This window comes from Parasteatoda tepidariorum, chromosome 6 (genome assembly GCF_043381705.1).
Source record: "Parasteatoda tepidariorum isolate YZ-2023 chromosome 6, CAS_Ptep_4.0, whole genome shotgun sequence".
Taxonomy (NCBI): Eukaryota; Metazoa; Arthropoda; class Arachnida; order Araneae; family Theridiidae; genus Parasteatoda; species Parasteatoda tepidariorum.
This window is the reverse complement of record NC_092209.1, coordinates 16244991-16266355: the sequence shown is the minus strand read 5'-3', so window position 1 is coordinate 16266355 and position 21365 is coordinate 16244991. Positions and strand designations below refer to the sequence as shown.

Below are 21365 nucleotides of genomic sequence, written 5' to 3'. Positions count from 1 at the left end.
TTTTCCAATATTTTGATTACAAATTTTTTTATGAATAAATAGTAATAGCTATTATTACAATATTAATATAATTTAATAACTTTAACTTATATACATTAATAGTAATTTGCAATGAGTTTTAAGAGTTTTAGATGTTTTTAAGAAAAATGTTTAATTTACTTTATAAATTAATAATGCTTATTGGACAAAACTATGATTGTAAATAATAAGAGGAAACATTATTAGAATTCAACATTAGAATAGATAAGGCTTCTCCAACTTATTTACATCAGAAAAATTTGAAGGCAATTTTTTATATTTATTGAACTAAATTTTGAGTGTTTATAAAACACAAGAAATATTTTTTCTTTTAGATGTGGCATTAAAAAAATAGACAAATTTCTTGTTCACAACATGAATATATATAATAAAAAAACTTTAAAAACAAAACTTTTAACCAATAACTTAATTTTTCATAACATGTAATAGAAAATTCTCATGGAAATAATGATTTACACACTATTTTACATTAAATTGACAAAAAACACAAATCGACACACTTAGCTATAACGAAATGTTCATATACAACCCAGTGGCAGGTTAAATAAAACAACTTTACACAATGAGAATTTGGTTCTTAAAGTTTTCTTGATTTATCATTTTCATCATTTACTATATTAAAAAGTTAATGTGCAGTGTCATATTTTTAGGACAGTTTTTTTTCCCAAGAACATTCATTGCGGTAGGACATTTTTTCAGAATTATCATTTGTCTGTGTAAATTAAAATATTTTAACTTCTATAATTTATGAATGATTTAGTTATTTGTGACGCAATTTAGAATTATAAAGAGGGGGGGGGGTTGAAGTTATATATAAAGTCGGGATAAATGTGTTAAATGAAAAATTTGATGTTTCTCAAATACACATGAGTTGTTAATCTCTCCCATCTTGGTTCACAAAAATAAGTATCTGCATCTTGATAATTAATTATAAACTCCACTTAAAACACAAGAAAACGCCAGCAAACATCAGGCATAGTCACTTAAAGGTGGTGTGAGCAAAATATATATTTGAAAAGCATTACCAAGGAGGTTAAAGCCGCGAAAGTTCATGGTCGAAGATAATGGAAATGTTGTGACTTGGAAATTTCCCAAGCTAACTGGTATATATCAATCTGCACTGATAGACATCGATCTGGGCAAATTTTAAGCTGTCACCAATGATAAAAACGCAGCTCTTCCTGAGTGCCCTGTGCCATCATAACCCTGCGCCATCATAATGTTGTTAGCGTGGAAATTTCCCAAGATACCTGATATGCATCGATCTGCAGTTGGGCAAACTTTAAACTGTCACATACGATAGATACCCAGTTCTATAATAACAGCTCAGTGTCTTAAACCCTGTGCCATCAAAGGTAATATAAACATGCACTTATGTTATATTAGCGAAAAAACACAAAACCTCAACAGTTAGTTTTACAACAACGCAACTTAAATCCAAAAAAATAAAATAAAAAAACAGTTGCTTAAAGATACTTCATATGTGTGGCAGATGTCAAGACAATGAGCATTTGTAATACTTTAAAATGGCCCTTCACCTGCCGGGTGGGAGGCCACTTTGATCAGCCGGCGTAGGGTCCGAGGTTGCGTGGTATCGGTCCTGGTTTAACTGCTCAACCATAAAATGATCAACGTCGCGCGCAGGTTGTCGGGCTATCAAAGCAGGGGAGCCATCCCCTCTACAGAGGATCAAAATTGCAACGGTGTGTCTTTGGTTCATCCTCTGGGATATTTCCCAGACCGTTGCCAATAGCTCATTGTGCAGCTCTACTGCAACGTAAATAAAGTACCTACCTACTTTTCACCTGCCAAANAAAAAAAAAAAAAAAAAAAAAAAAAAAAAAAGAAGCTTTCATTTGATATTCAAAAAGAAAGTTGTGTATTGCAGAGAAATTTCTTTGGAAATTTACTTAAATATCAAAAGCTCAGTAGGTTAAGTATCTGATTTAACATGCCAATTGCCAATCCTTAAAAGTTCATCGAGCAATATTTCATTATAATGACACATGTACTGAAATTAAAGTATTTTTCTTCAAAAAATAAATTATCATTTATTTTAGCCTTTTAATTACTAAACATCACTTACTCTACTGTATTTTTATATACAAAACTTGGTAACTTTAATTTTATTCCAAATACTAAACTATAATAAATTACAAATAAATAAAACTCTGCAACTGGATTATACAGAGAATACACAGCCTAAAAATAAAGAAAAGTATAGGAGTACAAAAAATACCTGGCTCAGTCCTGTAATCTGAAGGATGTAAAATATTATGGTTAACAAATTATTTTCAGGTACTATAACTAATTATATCAAACCTACGACTCATTAAATTATTAACTAAAATAGGGTATTTATTAAAATACCATAAAAAGTTTAAATCATTAATTTATAAAAAAAGCTTCATATGATTAGGAATTTGGAAATATCAAGAACATTTTTATACAAGTTTATAATTTAAACATTTTGTTTTTCGAAAATTAAATTAATATTCAAACAATTTTTTTCTTAAAGTAAAGAAGAATTTTATAATCAAGTTACAACAAAATGAGAAAAAAAATTAAAGAATGTAGACTAAAGATTTAAAGAATGTAGACTAAAGAATTAAAAAATATAGACTAAAGAAATAAAAAATGTTGATTAAGGAATTAAAAAGAGTTTTCAGCTTTATATTAGAAAGATCAAGTTAAATGATTATGAAATTTTACATTGATTTAAAATATAATGCTATCTAGCACAGAACTTAAGAACAAACAAGCACAATTATATATTGATTAAAAACTATTATTATTTTCAAAAACTAAGTAGTTTAAAAAAATCTGAAGACTTATTTAAAAGTTAGAACAGGAAATTAAGGACATATTTAAATACTAATAGAGAAAATTAAAGACAGATTTACAAATAAGTGAGTTTTCAAAATATGATTAAAAAGCATTAAATGTATACTACAGATTGACTTTAATTTTCATTGATAGTGTAATTTTACTTTATATCTTTAAAAAATCTGAATTACACATCTAAATTTAAAAATCTAAAGTAACAGCAAAGCAGAAAATCCTTATAATGAATCTAGTAAACTTATTGATCTTAAAAACGATTAACATAGATAAAAAATAAATTTGAAGTTGAATAATAATTTAGAAATTTTTTGATATTTTGATAGAATAAAGATTAATAACTTCTTTTCCCTAAGTTAAAATATTTTTTTAGTAATAAATAATTTATTATTCATAAAGGTGAAAACTAGATATAATAATAAGACATTTGCCTCAATTTTAAGTTAAAGGATTGTGCTCACAGACTAACTTGGTAAAGAACATTATTTATAATTTTCTGTAGCAAGAATAATCTTAATTTAAGAAAACTATGTATTGAAGAGGATATATATATTTACCTGTTTCGCCTGTAGTAGCAACAACAGGAGTACTTGGGGAGCCTCTTCCAATACCATTTACAGCAATAACATAGAATTCATACTCTGTATATGGGCTCAGGTCACGTACAGTATAAAACATTGTAGTAATACCACTTATTTCGCTATATTCTTGGTTAGCTTGTTTTGGTTTATATTGTATGACATAATAAATAATATTTTCTGAACCTATATCGTATGACCATGATAAGCGAACAGACGTTGCAGTCACATCTGATATTCGAACATTTGTTGGAGGTCTTGGAAGTGCTGAAAGTAAATACAAAACATAAATAAAATACGCTTTCGAAATAAAATAAAAAAGAAGAGACTATATTATTAATTAAAGATTATATATTAAATTAAATACTTTCATACTGTTTCCCTATTTCCTGTTAAAACTGCATAATGAAGAAGGGAGAAACAGAAATGGTAGAATGGTCAGTTATTTAGTTAATGGTAGAATGGTCATTTTCAAAAGCTTATGAGAAAAAATTACAGCAGGATGGTATTTTCAACATCCTTATAAACACAGACTGAGACTGCACACAATGCACTGACTCCGAAGATCTAAACTAAAATGAACGTTTTAACGTGAGGTCGTTATATTGTGAGCATGAAAAAAGTTGCAATAATTTACTCGTAATTGATAAATATTGTACTTAGTTTAACAAAGCCATGCATTTAAAAAAGCGTTATGCAACTGGATAAAAGGTATGTTGTGTAACATATAGAAGTTCTTTGTTTTAAAATGCAAGAATTATTACAATAATACAAGTATTATTACATTAATAAAATTCAAGTAGACTGTATAATAAAAATCAGATAAGTGAATAATAAAAATATTAAAAAGAGTAGAAAGTGATAAAAAAAGAGAGGAATAGCAAATAAGAGGAAGAATCTCATGGCTGGTAAAGAGGATGCCATACTGAAGAAGAAAATTTTCCTCGCAAACTCTCTTTCTTTCGTTCATTATTAATTTAAAATTGAAAGCGTAGAAAAAGTGAAATCAGACATACCTAGAGTAAGCCACAAAGTTTTGAATACTAAAAAGAAAATTTTAAAATATACAAATGAAAATAAATTCTTTCTAATAATTTGCTTGCATTTTAATATTTTGAAGTATTTTTTTCAGCAATTAAAGTTTCATGACAAACTCTAGGTTTACCTGAATTTACTTTTTCTTTCTTTTAAATCAGTAATGAAGATTAAAGAGAATTTGGCATCCTCTTAAGTAAGGGAAAGCACAAGCTCGGAGCTAGCAGCTTTTTCCTCCTTCAATGAAATAGATATCCCACAAAAACAAATTGATGATTTGTAAGTTACTAATTGTTTGTGGTTGCCCCCTTTTACATGGTGGATGCTAGAGGACAGGGGCTTGAACAGCGAGAGACCACTCGTCTGGTCAGCAGAGGGGGAGATAAGGATTGATAGATTTATGAGGAATTAGAATGCAGAATGCCTTATTTAAGCAATTTGTTCTTCTGGAATATAACATTCCTTTCAATTTGTTTTTGTGGGATATCTATTTCACTGAGGGACAAAAAAGCTGCTAGTTCCGAGCTTGCGCTCTCCTTTAGTGTGAATAATTGTGTCTCACCTTGTACGACAACCTGAGCAGTGGTTTCGAGGGTGCCAAGTTTAGAGGCAGCAATGCAAGTGTAGTTAGCAGAATCGGTTATATCAGTAAGCACCAGAACATTTCTTCCAATGGGAATAGTGTGATCAGGAGTGATATCAACGAGACCCTTTCTCCACTTCACAAATGGCATTGGGGAACCAACAGCTACACAAGTGATATTCAATGAACTTCCAGGCATCACTTCATAAAGATTTTCAGGACGAATAGAGAAGTAAGGTGGAACTCTCCTCACTGAAAATATTTAAAACATGTTACATAAAAAAAGCATATGTTGACAATTTTAAAACTAAAATTTGAATGCATATGATAATATAAACAGTTTGTTCCTTTAAATAATTTTTTTTTAATGGGGGGTTCTTTGCCATGGAAGGCACCGGAAGTGTTGCTCATTTTGCGTTGGCTGGATAGCGCCTTGTGACCTAAGTCACTACACCATACTGCCATAGATACCTATTCATAGAGTAGGCCACATTTACCCATAACAAAGGACAACATACTGAGAAACATCCATGCCCTGAGGGGGATTCAAACCCATTGGCTTTGCAGTCATACAAGCTAACCACTCCGCCACCTGGCTGTTTTTTATTTATTTTATCAGAATTCAAAATATAGTTTTGATAATTCAAGGTGAGCAGGACCGGATCTAGCTCAAACTATTGCAAATTCGCATTCTTGAAATAATTTAATATATAAACAAGAAATAAAGCAATTATTAAATTGCAGTGTAATATTTAGCTACCCAATAAACAACATCCGTCACAGTAACTTTTTTTAAAGCTCCTACAATTGTTTTCTTACCTTTTGTGGCTCGTAAAAGAGATTAAAGCAATTTGCAACAATAATTTACTTAAGTATTTTGGCATTGGATAAATTTAATTTAAGATATTTGCTGGTAAAAATGCTTCCTGTATCCCATCCCAACTTAGTTTATCCTCATTTTGAGAATCCACATCATTTTTTCTTAACATAGCTTTGAAAGCTGTTGAGACATCCAGAACATCATTATTCTTTATTCTATTGCATTTTCACAACACCAAGTAAATAAACTCCCAGTTTGTGAATAATTTCTTTGAAGTTAAGTTCGTTTATCACCATCAAAAAAGATGTTTGTGCTTCAACATACTTAGTTAAAAAATAATATTATAGGTGTAGTTATTCTTTCACGTACATGGAAGGCATTTTTTGGGAGCTAAAAATTTTTTTTCTCACAAACTTGGATTTATGACAAACTCAAACTAACTAGATACTATTGGTATCTAGTTAGTTTGATACTAGANTTTGTGAATAATTTCTTTGAAGTTAAGTTCGTTTATCACCATCAAAAAAGATGTTTGTGCTTCAACATACTTAGTTAAAAAATAATATTATAGGTGTAGTTATTCTTTCACGTACATGGAAGGCATTTTTTGGGAGCTAAATAAATTTTTTTCACAAACTTGGATTTACGAAAAACTCAAACAATCTAAACTCTAATTAACTAGATTCTATTGGATAACCCTATATGAAAAAACATTAATATTTTTTGTACATATTTTCCCCAACTTAATTAAGCACACAAAAACAAAAACACATTTTTTCATCAATGGCAATTCTACATAGTGTTTTAGCTTTAGCATACAAGTAAAGGAAAAGTTATAATATAATAAAGTAAAAAATAGTTTGTATTTAGTAGCACAGGTTATAAAAATTGGCAAGTTGATAAAAATGAAAACATTAGTTCGAAAAACTTGTTCTATCCAGTTTTCATTTTCAATATAAGCACAACAAAATCTGTTTTTTTTTTTTTAAATTTTTTTTTATTTTATTTCATTTACTTATTTTTTTATTTTTAAATTCAGTACTAGTTCTTTAAAACAAAAATAAAGAAATTTCCTTGGATTAAAATTAAAAGTTGTCTGATATTTCTCGAAAAGTTTAAATAGGTCTTGCCATAGAATTCTTTGAGGACAATAAAATAAACAATGACATACCTCTGACAAACAGTGTTGCCATGACAGACAATGCTGAGCCAAGAGAATTTTCAGCCATGCATTCATAATTACCCTGGTCTTCCTCTTCGGCATCAGATATTTGTAAAGAATCTAAAAGAAATATATTATGTAATAAATGAATAATGTTGAAAGAAAATGTTAACGATTGAAGAAAGAAATAATGCTAAAGGGCAATTCCACCATCATTTATGAATGCTGCATTTCCCAATTATAAAAACATATAATATCAGTTAAAAAAATTTGAGCAGTTCAAAAATGTTTATGAAATAAGTCTTAGAGTAATTTTTACTTACTCCAATTTTTAAAAACCTTTAAAAGTTAAAATTTTTTGAAATTAAAAATTAAGTGTTATGGGTGTAATATATTGTGTCACATATGTAACACTTAGTTTAAAATTTTTAAATTTTTTTATGTAAAAAATTACTAAAAGTTGGAGCGAGAGTAAATGAGACTGAGACTTTTTTTACAAAAATTATTAGAATTGTACAATTTTTTTAAACGGAGTTGTATGCTTTTAAAGGCTGCAAATATGACATTTGTAAATGGTGGAATTATTCTAAAGTTAATAGAAATGAATTTAGATGAATATTGAAGTCAAACATAAAAGAAAAAGGTAAACAAAAATAATGGTAAGGTACATTCAATTAATGAAAAATCAATAAAGCAGGATAATCAAAGCATATTCGTTAAACATATATAAGGGTATCGTGTTTTTTTTAATCACATGCTACAATATTTCAATTCAATTTTAAATGTGTATCTTAGATTACATTATGCTTAAATCAATAAAAGATTGTGGGAACTCACATCCTTGTACCAAAGAATATCGAGGTACATCTAGGGTATCATTTTTTTTTTAAAACCACTTATACATCATTTCAATTCAATTTTAAATGTGTATCTTAGACTACATTATGCTTATATCAATAAAAGATTGTAGGAACTTACATAATTGTACCAAAGAATATTGAGGTATATCTAGGGTATCATTTTTTTTAAACCACTTATACATCATTTCAATTCAATTTTAAATGGGTATCTTAGACTACATTATGCTTAAATAAATAAAAGGTTGTAGGAACTTACATAATTGTACCAAAGAATATCGAGGTATATCTAGGGTATAATTTTTTTTAAAACCATACATCATTTCAATTCAATTTTAAATGGGTATCTTAGACTGCATTATGCTTAAATCAATAAAAGGTTGTAGAAACTTACATCCTTGTACCAAAGAATATCGAGGTATATCTAGGGTATCATTTTCTTTGAAACCACTTATACATCATTTCAATTCAATTTTAAATGGGTATCTTAGACTGTTTAAAATAATAGAAAGTTGTAGGGGACTTACATCCTTGTACCAAAGAGTATCGAGGTATTGTCATATCCAAGGGTATCATGTTTTTTAACCACCTGATATTGGGTTCTGGATCACCCTCTGCCTGGCATGGGAGAAGAGCACTTCGGCCCTTTTCAATGCCTTGCATGTTGGGCTGCCGAACAAAAGTGGGAAATCCAGGCGGTAAAGCATTCTCTGCAATAAGAAGGTTGCATTAAGAATTATATAAAAATAATTATTTTTAAAAATCATTTTTGAAAGGAAAAAATAATAATTTGAATACAAAAAACATTGAGCACTATAAATAAATATCTATCTATACCAGGGATGGTGAACCAATGGCACGCATGCCATTTATGGCACCCGACACAATATTTTGGGCACACCACCGATCACATTTGTTATTACACTATGAATTGTTATTACGCAAATGTTATTACACTATGAAGCATATTTAACAATTAAATTAAAATTCACAAAAAACACACAAAATAATAAACAATTATTAATAAAAAAATTAACAATTAATGCTAAAAAAAGAACTAATAACCATAAAAAACAAGATAACAATAAATAACTAACAAAAAAATTAACAATTCTGCTTAAACTAACATCTTACAACCTAATCTAAGTTATTTGTCATCTAATCTACAACAACAGAAGTCACACTGATGTTACTTTAAGTTGAATAACGCGTATAACTGAGACATTGCAAAATGTTTTTTTTTTCAATGTAAATAAAAAGTTTTGAGTTGATAGCATTTAGTATTATTATTTTCCCAATAATCACGAAGTCAAAATTATTTGACGGCACGTCTATGATCTCATTAAACAATTTTTTAGAAAAAAATGGCACGTTGGAGTACAAAGGTTCGCCACCCTAGATCTATACTATTGCTAACATTTTATATTGATCACATACATTGTAATTATGCTTTATAGATATTTAATTAGTATTTTGTTCATAAACATTATCAGCTAAAAGAAATTTTGCAGTGAGAATCACATAAATTCTTTCTTCCTTTGGGTTGTACAATTTGATGTGTTTGTTTGGTTATACGTAGAAGATCTATATAATGCAATTCTAAAAACTGTAATTCTCCATAAATCACAGTAGCTTTGTGGGTCTAAACAATTTCTATAACTGTGCATGAACTATCAACTTATAACGTTATTTTTTAATTACTAAATTAATTATTACATCTAAGAGGCCAAAATTTCAAAAGCTTAGCAAACAAAAATTGATTAATTTGTTTATTATTAGTTCTAATGCAGAAGAAAGTTAATTTTTATTTCTGTAAGTTATGAATACTTAAATGTATATTTCGTGTTTTTAAATATATTTGTGTTTAAAAATTATATAAAAGCATTTCAAAATTGCTTTGTTTCAGTCTAATGCTGCCATATTTAGTAGGTAAATGTAACGATGGATGAAATGATCTAGAGAATACAAAATTTCATTAAACATCAAGTCTCAGATTTCAAGGTTTGCATTATAATGATTTTGTACAGGATAAAATTCATATAAAATTTTATTTATTTACCACAGATGATTCAGATACTCGCAAAAGAATAAAAGGACAATTTACAATTGTTGTACATTTACAATTCAAAAACGTAAAAAACTACAATAAAGTATGATTTGCATTGCTGTGTATCATAATTTAGCTTGCATACATGTATATCTTTATAAAAAATAAACAGGAAGTGTTTCTATTTCTTAAATAACTGAAATTATTTTATTTATATTATTCATGTTTCATGAACAATATCCGTAATAATTATAAAATAGTTTTTCTTATGATTTACTAATATTTTAAGAACTCCATAACTTGTTAATATTTTTTTTAGTGTTCATAAACACTAGTGCAATTTGCTTGCAAGTGTTTAAACATTTATAAGATTATTCATAACTCAAGAAATTAGACTTTTCAATTTTCACCAAAATTCATTAAGAGTAAAAATGATATCAGGTTTCTATAGTATATGAATAAAAACAAGTTATTTTATTTTTTCATTCATTTATCAATATGAATTTAAATAATTAGGTGCATGCTTATATTCTAATTACATTCAAGTACATTAAGCAATCTATTAATTTTGCAATATTGTATATTAATAATTTAGGAGTCTTAGAATAAATTTCAATATGGATTTAATTTTTTTTATTATATCACAAGATAAAAAAAAGTACTTATTAGTATATGATTTTAACAAATTAAATATTTAACACTTTAGCAGAAGAAGGGAACCAGTTTTTCTTTATTGTTGCATTCAGAAAACTTGATTTGGAAAATCTATGGTGCTAAAATTTTCATTGGCTTATAATTAATTGGCATGTCATGGAAAAGCAGATTACCTTTTGTTATTAAAAGATATAATCATTCACAAATCTGTATCAGTTAAAGCCAGTTCATGCTCAGACATGATAGTCTCAGTTGTTCGAATGAAAGTTAGGGGAACACTTTTACAAACATTTGGAGACAAACTCCAAACTAGAGTTTAAAAAAAAAACTGTGCATATTAAATGAACCATTCTTGTTTTATTGAAATAACAAATAAAAAAAAATATTAAAATCAAATATTTTTTTACAAAAAAGTTTTAAATAAATTTTTAATGTTTATAACTGCTGCTCATTTCAAGTTCAGGGCTGGGATAACCTGATTGGTAGGGCACTGGACGCATGTTCAAGAGGTCGTGAGTTTGATCCCCGCAGGCCGAAAACTCCCCGCGTGGTAAATGGTGACTGGTGCATCTTAAATCTGCTAGTCCTCCCTGTTTCCATAACAAATTATGCATGTAAGGGTACTGAATTAGAGATTGATCATTCTGGTTAAGATCTAAATTACGATCTTTGGATGCATGAATGGGTCCGCCCTATAAACGGGCTATGACGAATGTGTGTGGTAGAAACCAAATTCTTGGACATAAGACGGCTCCACTGGAAAACAAAAAGAGGCGCAATTCCGTTTGCCTTAATGGCGTACGGCCACAACAGTTAAAGTTCAGTATATTAAGCTGAAGAAAAAAGTTTAAAATTAAGGCCTTGCTTCAAGATTAACACACAAAAAGTGAGGCTTTTTATATTTTTTTCGCCAAAAGAACTTCAAAAAACACCCTGAAATAAGAAAGTAAATTCTTTAACTTTTGATGAACACATACTAATTTGCTAAATTTAAAATTTGTGAAATTCTAAATGTTTTTCTAAGATTAAACAGCCTTTCATAATAAAAATAACCATTTTTTGAAATAAAGTCCTTAAAATTGAAGGCTTTATTATTTAGTAAGTACTCTGTTTTTTTATTTTTAAAGAAAACTTTTTTAAATGTCTAACATTCTTTCACTTACCCGGTAGCACAATGAGGTCAGCCAATGCTCTTACAGGTTCCCCAACACCATTTTCAGCAACACATTCATAGGTGGCGTCATCTCTGCCAGCTCTGACAGGTTCAATTCTAAGCACTGAGCCATTGGGCATATCTATAGCTGCATATCTTTGGGTTGTTACTCTCTTGCCATTCTTTCGCCATTCAATTTGAGGATTTGGGTTTCCAATGGCAGTGCAAACAAACACTGCAATGCCACCACTGGCAACAGTCTGGTCTTGAGGAAATGTTTCTATGCGAGGCGGATCTGCAAATTTAGACATCATTAATTCTGCGTCATGATGAAAATTAAAAGCAATGATGCAACTAAGATAATTTAACATGAAAATTATATTTCAAATCATGACGACAGGTAACTTTGGTGTTAAACATCTACAAATAATTATACAATAAATGTGGCACTCAGATCTTAATCTACCAATTTTGAGTTGCATGTATGTCATATGATTATGAGGACACCATACCACAGGATAAACTTTTCGTCCCAAATTCTCTTTTTCCTTTATTACAAATTTAAAAGAAAAAAAAAGTGAATTCCAGCAAACCAACCTAGAGTAAGACATGAAGTTTCAATTGCTGAAAAAATTTCAAAACATCGAAATGCAGCTTGCAGCTTGTAACTTCTTATTAGATACATCTCCAATTGGTCCAGCAGTGGACTGATCGTTAAGACATGGTTCCCAGCAGATCACCGAAGTTAAGCATCACTGGCTGCTGTTAGTACACAGTGGGTGTTCACTTTGATCAACCTGCAATGGGACCGAGGGTGTGCGGTATTGGCCCTCGTTAAACTCTTTTACTGCAAAGTGCTCCACTTCGAGTGCAGCTCGTCGGTCTACCGAAGCGGGGGTGCCATCCCCTCTGCAGAGGATCAAAATTGTGATGGCATGTCTTCGGATCATCCTCAGGAATGCTTCCCAAATCGTCACCTTTAAGCAGCTCTAGTGCGACGTAAATAAATTACAACAAAAGTAACAGCAAAAAAAATATTGGAATAATTATAAGTTATCTTCATCTATTGGAATAATTATAAGTTACAAATTATTATAGAATATATATCTCAGAATTTTTGGGATATTTTAAAAATTCCTTTTCACCATTTAAAACTTCATGGCTTATTTCAGGTTTGTTTGAACTCATTTTTTTCTATACTATAAATTTTAAAATAGCTATAGAAAAAGAATTTTCAACAAAAGGTTTCTTCCCGTGGTATGGGCTCTTAGGAATAAATTCAGTTTCAAATAAGAGAAATTTAAAAGGAATATAGGACTTTTGACACATCTTAATTCATTTGTATTCCAGCGTATGGAAAATTAGTTTTCATACATTACAGTAGTGGTTCCCAAAAGGTATTCCACGGAACCCTTGGGTTCTGTGTAACACCTTTTCAACACACACACATCACAAGGACTATTTTAAAACCAATAATAAGTTAACAATCAACAATTTATTTAATGCTTCGGTTATTTTAATGAAATAAATATAAAATATCTGGTAAATTAAATAAATGTGAAATGAAATAAGTATGAAATACTAATAAATATTTAATGGAATAAAATGCTAGATAAATGTTTAAGAAGGGAAAAAATTTTACGACTACTTAAGTAACATAAATCTTTTCAAAATAATTAATTCTGTTTCATTGGTTATGTGTTCAGGATTTATAATAAATTCTGGGGTACCGGCTAAAACAGATCGATCATTTACAGTTCCATAGCTTAGAAAAATTGGGAACCACTACATTACAAGAAGACAGGAGTTCATTTTCATACATTTATCTCAAAATTTGTCGTATTTTGCTGAGCATCTCAGAAGTGTCATTAAAAAAAAAATTAAAGTGAAAAACGTGCTAATACAAACAATTACTAACAATTAGAAAATTTGAATTACCAAAGAAGTTAGAACATTTGTTTTATATTATGAGAAAATTGAAAAATAATATTTGCAGAAAAAAGATTTTTCTGATAATAATTTAACAATAAAACATTTTTCAAAAATAATAATATTTACAAAAAATTTTACAATATATATGCTTTCACATAATGTTAAAAATAGTGGCACTCAAACATGAAATTTTTATATGCTAATATTTTGAAATAAAATACATTTATTCATTTGTATGTGCAACTTATTGCAAGTTAAAACTGTAAAAACGCAATAAGATTTAGAGTTAAATATAGTTATCTTATAAAGCGATTTAAGATAGAAAAGCAATATATTTTTTAATCACTCGTTTGCACATAGCTAAAAAGAAAAAGACAAAAAGGATAATTATTTTGGCAAAAATGTAATTTTGTTATAAAATTTGAAAGTAGAATGCTACATTCATTCCAAATTCTGTGCAACACAAAGTAAAAAACTTTACTATCAAATTTTACACATTAAAATTTTTTTTTTTATCAAACAATAATAAAAATATTAAACAGTGATAAAAAAAAACACGCTTCTAGGGTTTAAAAGTACCAACAAGTCAAATAAAATGAATCCACTTCAAAAAAAAAAAAAAAAANAAGCAAAAAAAAAAAAAAAAAAAATAATAATATTCAACAAAAATGATCCACTTAAATTTTTTTTAAAAGGGAAATGTTATCTGCAAGGGAAAAAAAATACTTTTCTGAAGAAAATCCCACTATATTCTATTTTAATTTTTTTATATTTGTGTTTAGTTTTAAAAGGAGCTAGTTATGTTATAGAAAAAAATAATATAATGTATCATTTTAAATTTTTGATAAAAAAAAACATATTTTAAGAATTATATTCTACAAACAAACAGAAAATAGACATTTTTAAGTTTATCTATAATTTCATGCATTCAAAGAAGAGTCATACATATTCATAATACACAATAAAAATGTATTTTCATTGAGTGAAAAACAAAATTTTGGGAATTTCAAATCTCTAGGAAACAACATTTCCTCTTACTAAAGCAGCCATGTGAAAATATTTAGACAAAATCCAACAAAGGGTTTATTAAAACTTTCTGAAAAAATAAAGTAAAACATTCTGAACGCTTTTGGTGCTATGGTCTCAAGGTAAGTTTATACATAATTTCCTTGCACATTATTTTCATTGTTAGAGGAAACCTTTTTCTAATGCAGATAATCAGCCAAAGGAAATTGCAAAAATCCGAGTAAAGTATCATTAATTAATTTTTAAAAAAATGAAGAAAAAAAGAAGAAGAGGCAATTCAGAAACATTCCTACTGTAATATCCAATCCAAATATTCTAGGTCCATTTAGTTTGAAAAAATAATCTTATAGCAATTAATCAACACCTTAATAATTACCATATTTAATTTTTAGCAGTCAAACTTTGGGTATTTTGAACTTTTTAGGACTCTTTAAGTAGTCAGAGTTTCACTAAGTCGATTTCAAATCACAGATTTAATAATATAGTAAAATAGGAATTTTCACACATAGAAAGACATGTTTTTTGCTACTAGAAAGACCTCGAAAATCCGAACTTCTAAAAATCCAGAAAGTTCCGTAAAGCTCGGGGAGCTACTAAAATGCCCGCATCATAATACTATCGTATCGTAAAGTAGAATACTACTTTGATTCCAAATTCTATGCAATATAAAGCAAATAACTTTAGAAAATTTTAAACATTAAAAAATATTTTTATCAAACAATGATAAAACACGCTTCTTGGAGAAAAAGACCGCAATACGTAATCACGTAAATAACTAAGTACTTAAATGCGCATTTCGAAAATCATGCTTAGTAACAATTTCATAATAAAAATATAAGCATTTTAAAAACTCAATGGAAATCCATTACAAGAGCTGCTGGAAAACGATTGATAAAGAAAACGAATTAATGAAGAAATCGGACGCATCAAAAACTGATTACTGAAATGCGCTATTCGAAATTCGCGGATGTTTATTAAAAATACACGGGATTTTTAAAACCACGTAAAAATGAGTCGTGATAACTGCTGAAAAGACGAACGACAAAACTAAGTGAATTTACGATTTAATTGTCGAAATTTGATTACATCGAGAAAAGAAAAATATTAGGTGGTTCTAGTACAACATTAAATTATTGAGATTTGACAAATCATGCAGAAATTCATAGAATAATTGCCGAAATAAGAGAAATAGACCATCTGATTTTATGATGGAATCTCGTATTTTTCATAATTTTAAGCTTGTAATTTCGACATCTCTATTAACCTCAGTAAAATATCTAAAATCCGGACTTAGCAAAACTATTGAGGAGACCGGATTTTTGAGGTTCGTATTCGAATGTTTCGAGCTGGAATTGCTGCTCTTTCTTTCGTTCTTTACTTTTTTTTTAATAGACCAGCAATTATTTGCAAATTAAACCAACAATAATTTATAAGCTATATCAACAGTAATTAAGTCAGACCAACAGTAAGGCTTTAAATGATTTAATATTTAAAAACTTTTGATACACATTATATATGTTTTTGAAATTGATTAATATGGATTTTAACAAAACAATGTACTGAAAATTGTATGAAAAAATATTTTTTATTTTGATTGATACAATAAGATGGTCTTTTATTTAAAACATTAAGAGCACAATCAGGTATATTCTCGGCATGATTTCATTTATCAAAATTAGTGCTTAAGCTTTCTAGTGCTAAAATACTATTAGTAAAATCAGGGTTCATACAAGCTGTGTCGCACAAATAATTCAACAATAATCATTGCTGTATGAGTTATTTCAATAAAATGATTACTGAATGCTAAATATTTATACTCGTATGAATTTTAAAGTATTCAAATGTGCGATCCGAATACGTAGTTATAATATCGTATTTAAAATATCGAGATTTTAAAAACGATGTAAAAATTGCTAGGTCGGAAGAAAGACAATCAACTGTAACAACTGCCCGGAGAAAGAGCAGAAAACAACGTTGATTTACAATGGCAAGCTTGCACCAAAAAGTGATTAGTCAAATTTGAAATTCGTGTTGTGATATCATCATATTAAAAATATCATTATTTAAAAATCCATGTCAAAAAGACCTTAAAAACGAAAGATGATTGCCGAAAAATGATGGAGTAGTCGCGAATGAAGCACATCAAAAAGTGATTACTCAAATTTGAAATTCCAAAGTCGAAATCTAAAAAACTATGCTGTTACCGTCGCAAGACTAAGTTGATTTACGACGAGATCATCGCGAATTGAGTACGTGAAAAAATTATTACTCGAATTTGATATTCACGTGTCGTATTAACATGGTATTAAAAATACCGGAGTTCGAAAAATCAAGTGAAAAAAGAAAAACGATCAAAAATCCAGACTATTAGAAGTTACTAGTAATCTTTGTTATGGCTTCTTTCTATAACTAGTACTTAAAAGAAAAAAAAAACTAACAATTTGCTACTTGCTAGTCGACGAAATAGCGTCCTGGGGACATTGTTGTAAAATACTTTATTACAAAATTCCTTTTTAACTTATTATGATTAAGCATAGGAGAAATAAAAAAAAGTTCTCTTAAAAAATATTTAAATATAATAAAAACATTTGTAATAAGTGTAAAATATCAGGATAGTGTGAAATTTATAACAAGGATGGTGCTCAAGAGGTTTTCTACTGTATGTGTTACCATCATTGTATTTCTTAGTTAGTAATGAGTGAAAAATATCAGGATAGTGTGCCATTTATAACAAGAACAGTGTTAAGGAGGTTTTGAATTGTGTATATTGCTGTCATTGTGTGAAATCCAGTATTCTACAAAGTCATTGTATTTCTCAGTCATTTCATGAAATGATAAATATTTCACACATTGTTTAGGCATTCGATAATAAATGACTGATGACTTACAGACCAAGTATGGAACGATACACGCTTTGCACATTGCCTAGTCATAGAATAGAATGGCAAATGAAAAACCTACAGGCATTCTATACAATGACTAGGTAAAGTACAGAGACCGGGTACTTTTGACTAAACTATTGTTGCCATCTATCAAAAATCAAATGATACTATTTGCAAACAGTCAGTGTCTTATTTAGAGATGAATGAAAGACAGTGTCAAAGGTCCGCTCAGGACAAAAGCTGATCCAGATAACGAAAAATCCGATAATGGAACAACTTTTAAAAACGGCTATGAGAGTGTTTTCAAGTAACTTCCCTTTACACTAGTTCCAGGCTTAGGATCAGCAATTGTATTAGTTTCGTTTATAGCATATAACAAATAGCGTGTTCAAAAATTAAATTTTTTAAAAATTTTATTAGAAGCCTGCTCTTTTATTTGAAACTACTTGCCACCCACACTGAAACTGGGAGGAAAGAACTTTCTCTTCAAGGTCACCGAGGGATAAAAGAAACAATTTTTTCGAATCTTTTTAGACATTCTGAAAAAATGAATCTTCAGGACATGGTTTTGCCCAACTTTCCCTTATATAGCAATTCTCATATTTCATACATAATATAAAAGCTCCGCATTTTAAAAAAAGGATTAAGCATTTGTGCAGAATATGAGTATTTCACACATTGACGATAACATACATAGTTAGATGCACATAAGGGATTTTGAAAAATAGTAGTGAAAAATGCCATGGATGCACATAAAACAAAACATTATAAGCAAGCTTTATTTGTAGCAAAATTTCAGAAGCTTGAATTAAAATATGTGTACGTAGATTTGATGATAAATATTTTCCAAAAAGTGAATGGGATAAATCATAAAAAAGGTAGAATAAGAAGAAGGCACGAATGCAACATTCTACTTTTCGAAATGCATGTTAAGTGAAATAATTTTCGTTAAATGCATTAAGTGATTGAGTTCAGTGCAGAGTCTGAATGTTAAGCAAATGATTTAAAATTATGTGCCCTAATCACTGAACCCACTTACTTGTTAAATATTTGACGTACTCTCTGTGAGAGAAATCTGAAAACAACACTGATAATTAATGAAACAGGAACACTATACACAATCAACATAGTAAGGTGAGGTGATACTTTTACAAAAGGTATGTTAAAAAAATCATTTGACCAAATTTTGTTTCATTGCTACAGTTTGAAATTTCAATTGTAACATCGAAGTGAGACATACTAATTGTTCTTCGGTGGGTTACAATTGTCTTAGTTAATCCGATAAAATACATCAATCAATTAAATAATAATTAACATATAACTTTTAATAAAAGTTTAACTTGAATTCTAACACATTCTTTTCCAACATAAAACGACATTTATAAATCAGATATTTTCTCTACATAAATATTGTTGCAATGTAAATTTTTATAGCTAGCTGTTGGAATTATGGCTTAGGCGAACTATAATAAATTAAATTCAACTTCTTTTGGAATAAAACATACTTTGTTTGAATTATTAAAAATGTAGTTTCTTACACAATTACCAAAACTGGTACCCTACATAACTATATTGGTATTAATACTCTATGACGCCATTTGGCTGAATGGTAGCACTTGCGCCTTCTTGCAACAGGTTCGGAGTTCTATCCTTGGACCGGGTAAGGTTGACTCAGTCTCTTATCCCTTCAGTGAGTCGATAAAATAAGCGCCAAGCATGGTTGGAGACTAGAAACTGGCTCGCTTAGCTAAACTAAGCTAAAACCGAAAACTCGATTGACCACCCGTCATAAACGTCTGCTCCTGCACCCCAGAACATAAGGTCAGAAAACTGAAATGGGCATAGTAGGCCTAGAGCCTTCATGGGCTGATGCGCCACTGAGTTTAGTTAAGTTTGCTAACACTCTTATAAAGATATTAAAACACTACAGAGATAATTCATTTTATTTCAACGTTTCTAAGGTTAGTATTGCTGTTAGGGATAAAATATTCACAAACAATGTTTTAAATTCTTTGCAAACCTTAGTTTGTTTTAACTACATCATTCATCATTATCTGTAGAGTTTATGGAAAAATAGAGTTATTCTTTGGGTGCCATAAGAACATAGGCAGAAAAGGATTCGGCACATATAGAAAACAATACTGCCCTATTACAATGCATAACACTTCAGTAATACAATTTTTTCCCCCCTGCAAATTAGATGCCTTTTTGTTGTCCCAAATTTAGCTAAATATACTGTTAATGTTTAAAAATAACAATAAATTTGTACTTAATTCTCTGTGAATTTAATTCTGAGAAAGAAAAATTTGCATTGATTGGTTCATGTAACAGGAAAAAATTTCTCTCGGCATGACATAAATAATTTAATTTTTTCAGAAGGATCAATTTAGTCCAATTTGATTTCGTAACATTATCAGGATTGGTATGGGTTTATGGTTTACATGGGTTCTTTTGTATCTTTTTCATTTTAAATGAAAAATACACTCCCCCCCCATAAAAACTCTTTTAAAACTGAACTCTTCTGAAAGAAAACATGAAATTACTGTATAAATTTTAAATTATTTTTAATGAAACAAAATTTTTCTTTCGCTTTAGCAAGATTCTGAATTTAATTCCAACTTAGCAATGAAAAAAAAAATTACCATAGAATTTTCATAATATAAGCAAGTACAAACTATGATTCCAAGTAAAACATCACAAAAAAATTTGCAAACAAAGAAATTTAATACCAGAACCACCCGACAAACTTTTTTTTTCACTAAAAATAATCCACATCCATCCCACAAAAACTAGATTTTCTAGTTCTAAACTATTTCTATCTAACCTTCAAGTTAATAAAAATTCCCTTCAACTTATAGTATAAGTTTTATGATGAAAATAATGAATTAATGTTTCGCATTCGCAGGTTTTCAGGACTCTATAAAACAATGCAGATGATACGTAGACAATTCGAATTTTTTAAAATTATTTAGTGATAATTCATCACTCGCATTATTTCTAAATTGAATTTTATCATACAATTGAAAATTAATTGAATTTATCACTAGTTTAATTGAAATGTTTTACTTAATTGAATCTGAAGATCTTCCGAAAACATCTCAATGACATTGATTTGTCGGAAATATAGAAATTTGTATTTTGTTTCAATTCAGTTTCATTGAATTTTTAAAAAATCTACAGTTCTTTAGCAACCACGTTTTTATGTGCAAAATTTACAGTTAAAGTAAATCTCTTTATGGTGAATGCCCATAGCTTTTCTTGACTTCAGAAGTTTTGAATTTTTGTTTTTATTCAAAATTTTTGCTTAACAAAAAATCAAAAATTAATTTCTTACACGACAGTTCATTGTACATTGTTTCAACAGTACAACAGTTTCATAGTCAGATTTCTGAATAGTAAAAGAAAAACATTTGAACAAAATTAAAGAAAACAAAGAATAACTTTTTAATTGATAATTGCTCCGAATTTGAGAAGAATATCTTTGACTCCTTTATAACAAAAATGTGGCATAGATCAAGGATAAAAGTCTCATTTATAGAAAAAAGCATACAACAGAACAGTCTTAATGCAAGATTTGTTGTAAATATGTTTAAAAATATTAACGATAGAAGGAAAAAACTATCTTAGAAGCCGAATGTAGCAAGAAAAATATTCAGTCAAATAATTTTTTTTAAAGCAATAGCACTTAAAAAATTACACATAATGTTATACAGAAAAATTATAATGTAGTCCTTTTTATCAAAAAGTAATAAAAGA

General features: G+C 28.9%; 1 protein-coding gene across 5 annotated transcripts in view; it reads right to left on the bottom strand.

Moving 5' to 3' along the window:
* The window catches only part of LOC107452053 (tyrosine-protein phosphatase Lar), a 204009-nt gene that overhangs the window by 55336 nt on the left and 127308 nt on the right, over positions 1-21365 (bottom strand). For all 5 annotated transcript variants that reach the window (XM_043043655.2, XM_071182029.1, XM_071182030.1 and 2 more), the window contains 5 exons: positions 11780-12064; positions 8443-8625; positions 7068-7178; positions 5056-5328; positions 3438-3725 (listed from right to left, as the gene is read on the bottom strand). In XM_043043655.2, the coding sequence (XP_042899589.1) occupies positions 3438-3725; positions 5056-5328; positions 7068-7178; positions 8443-8625; positions 11780-12064 (1140 nt within the window). The remainder of the gene's footprint in view (positions 1-3437; positions 3726-5055; positions 5329-7067; positions 7179-8442; positions 8626-11779; positions 12065-21365) is intronic.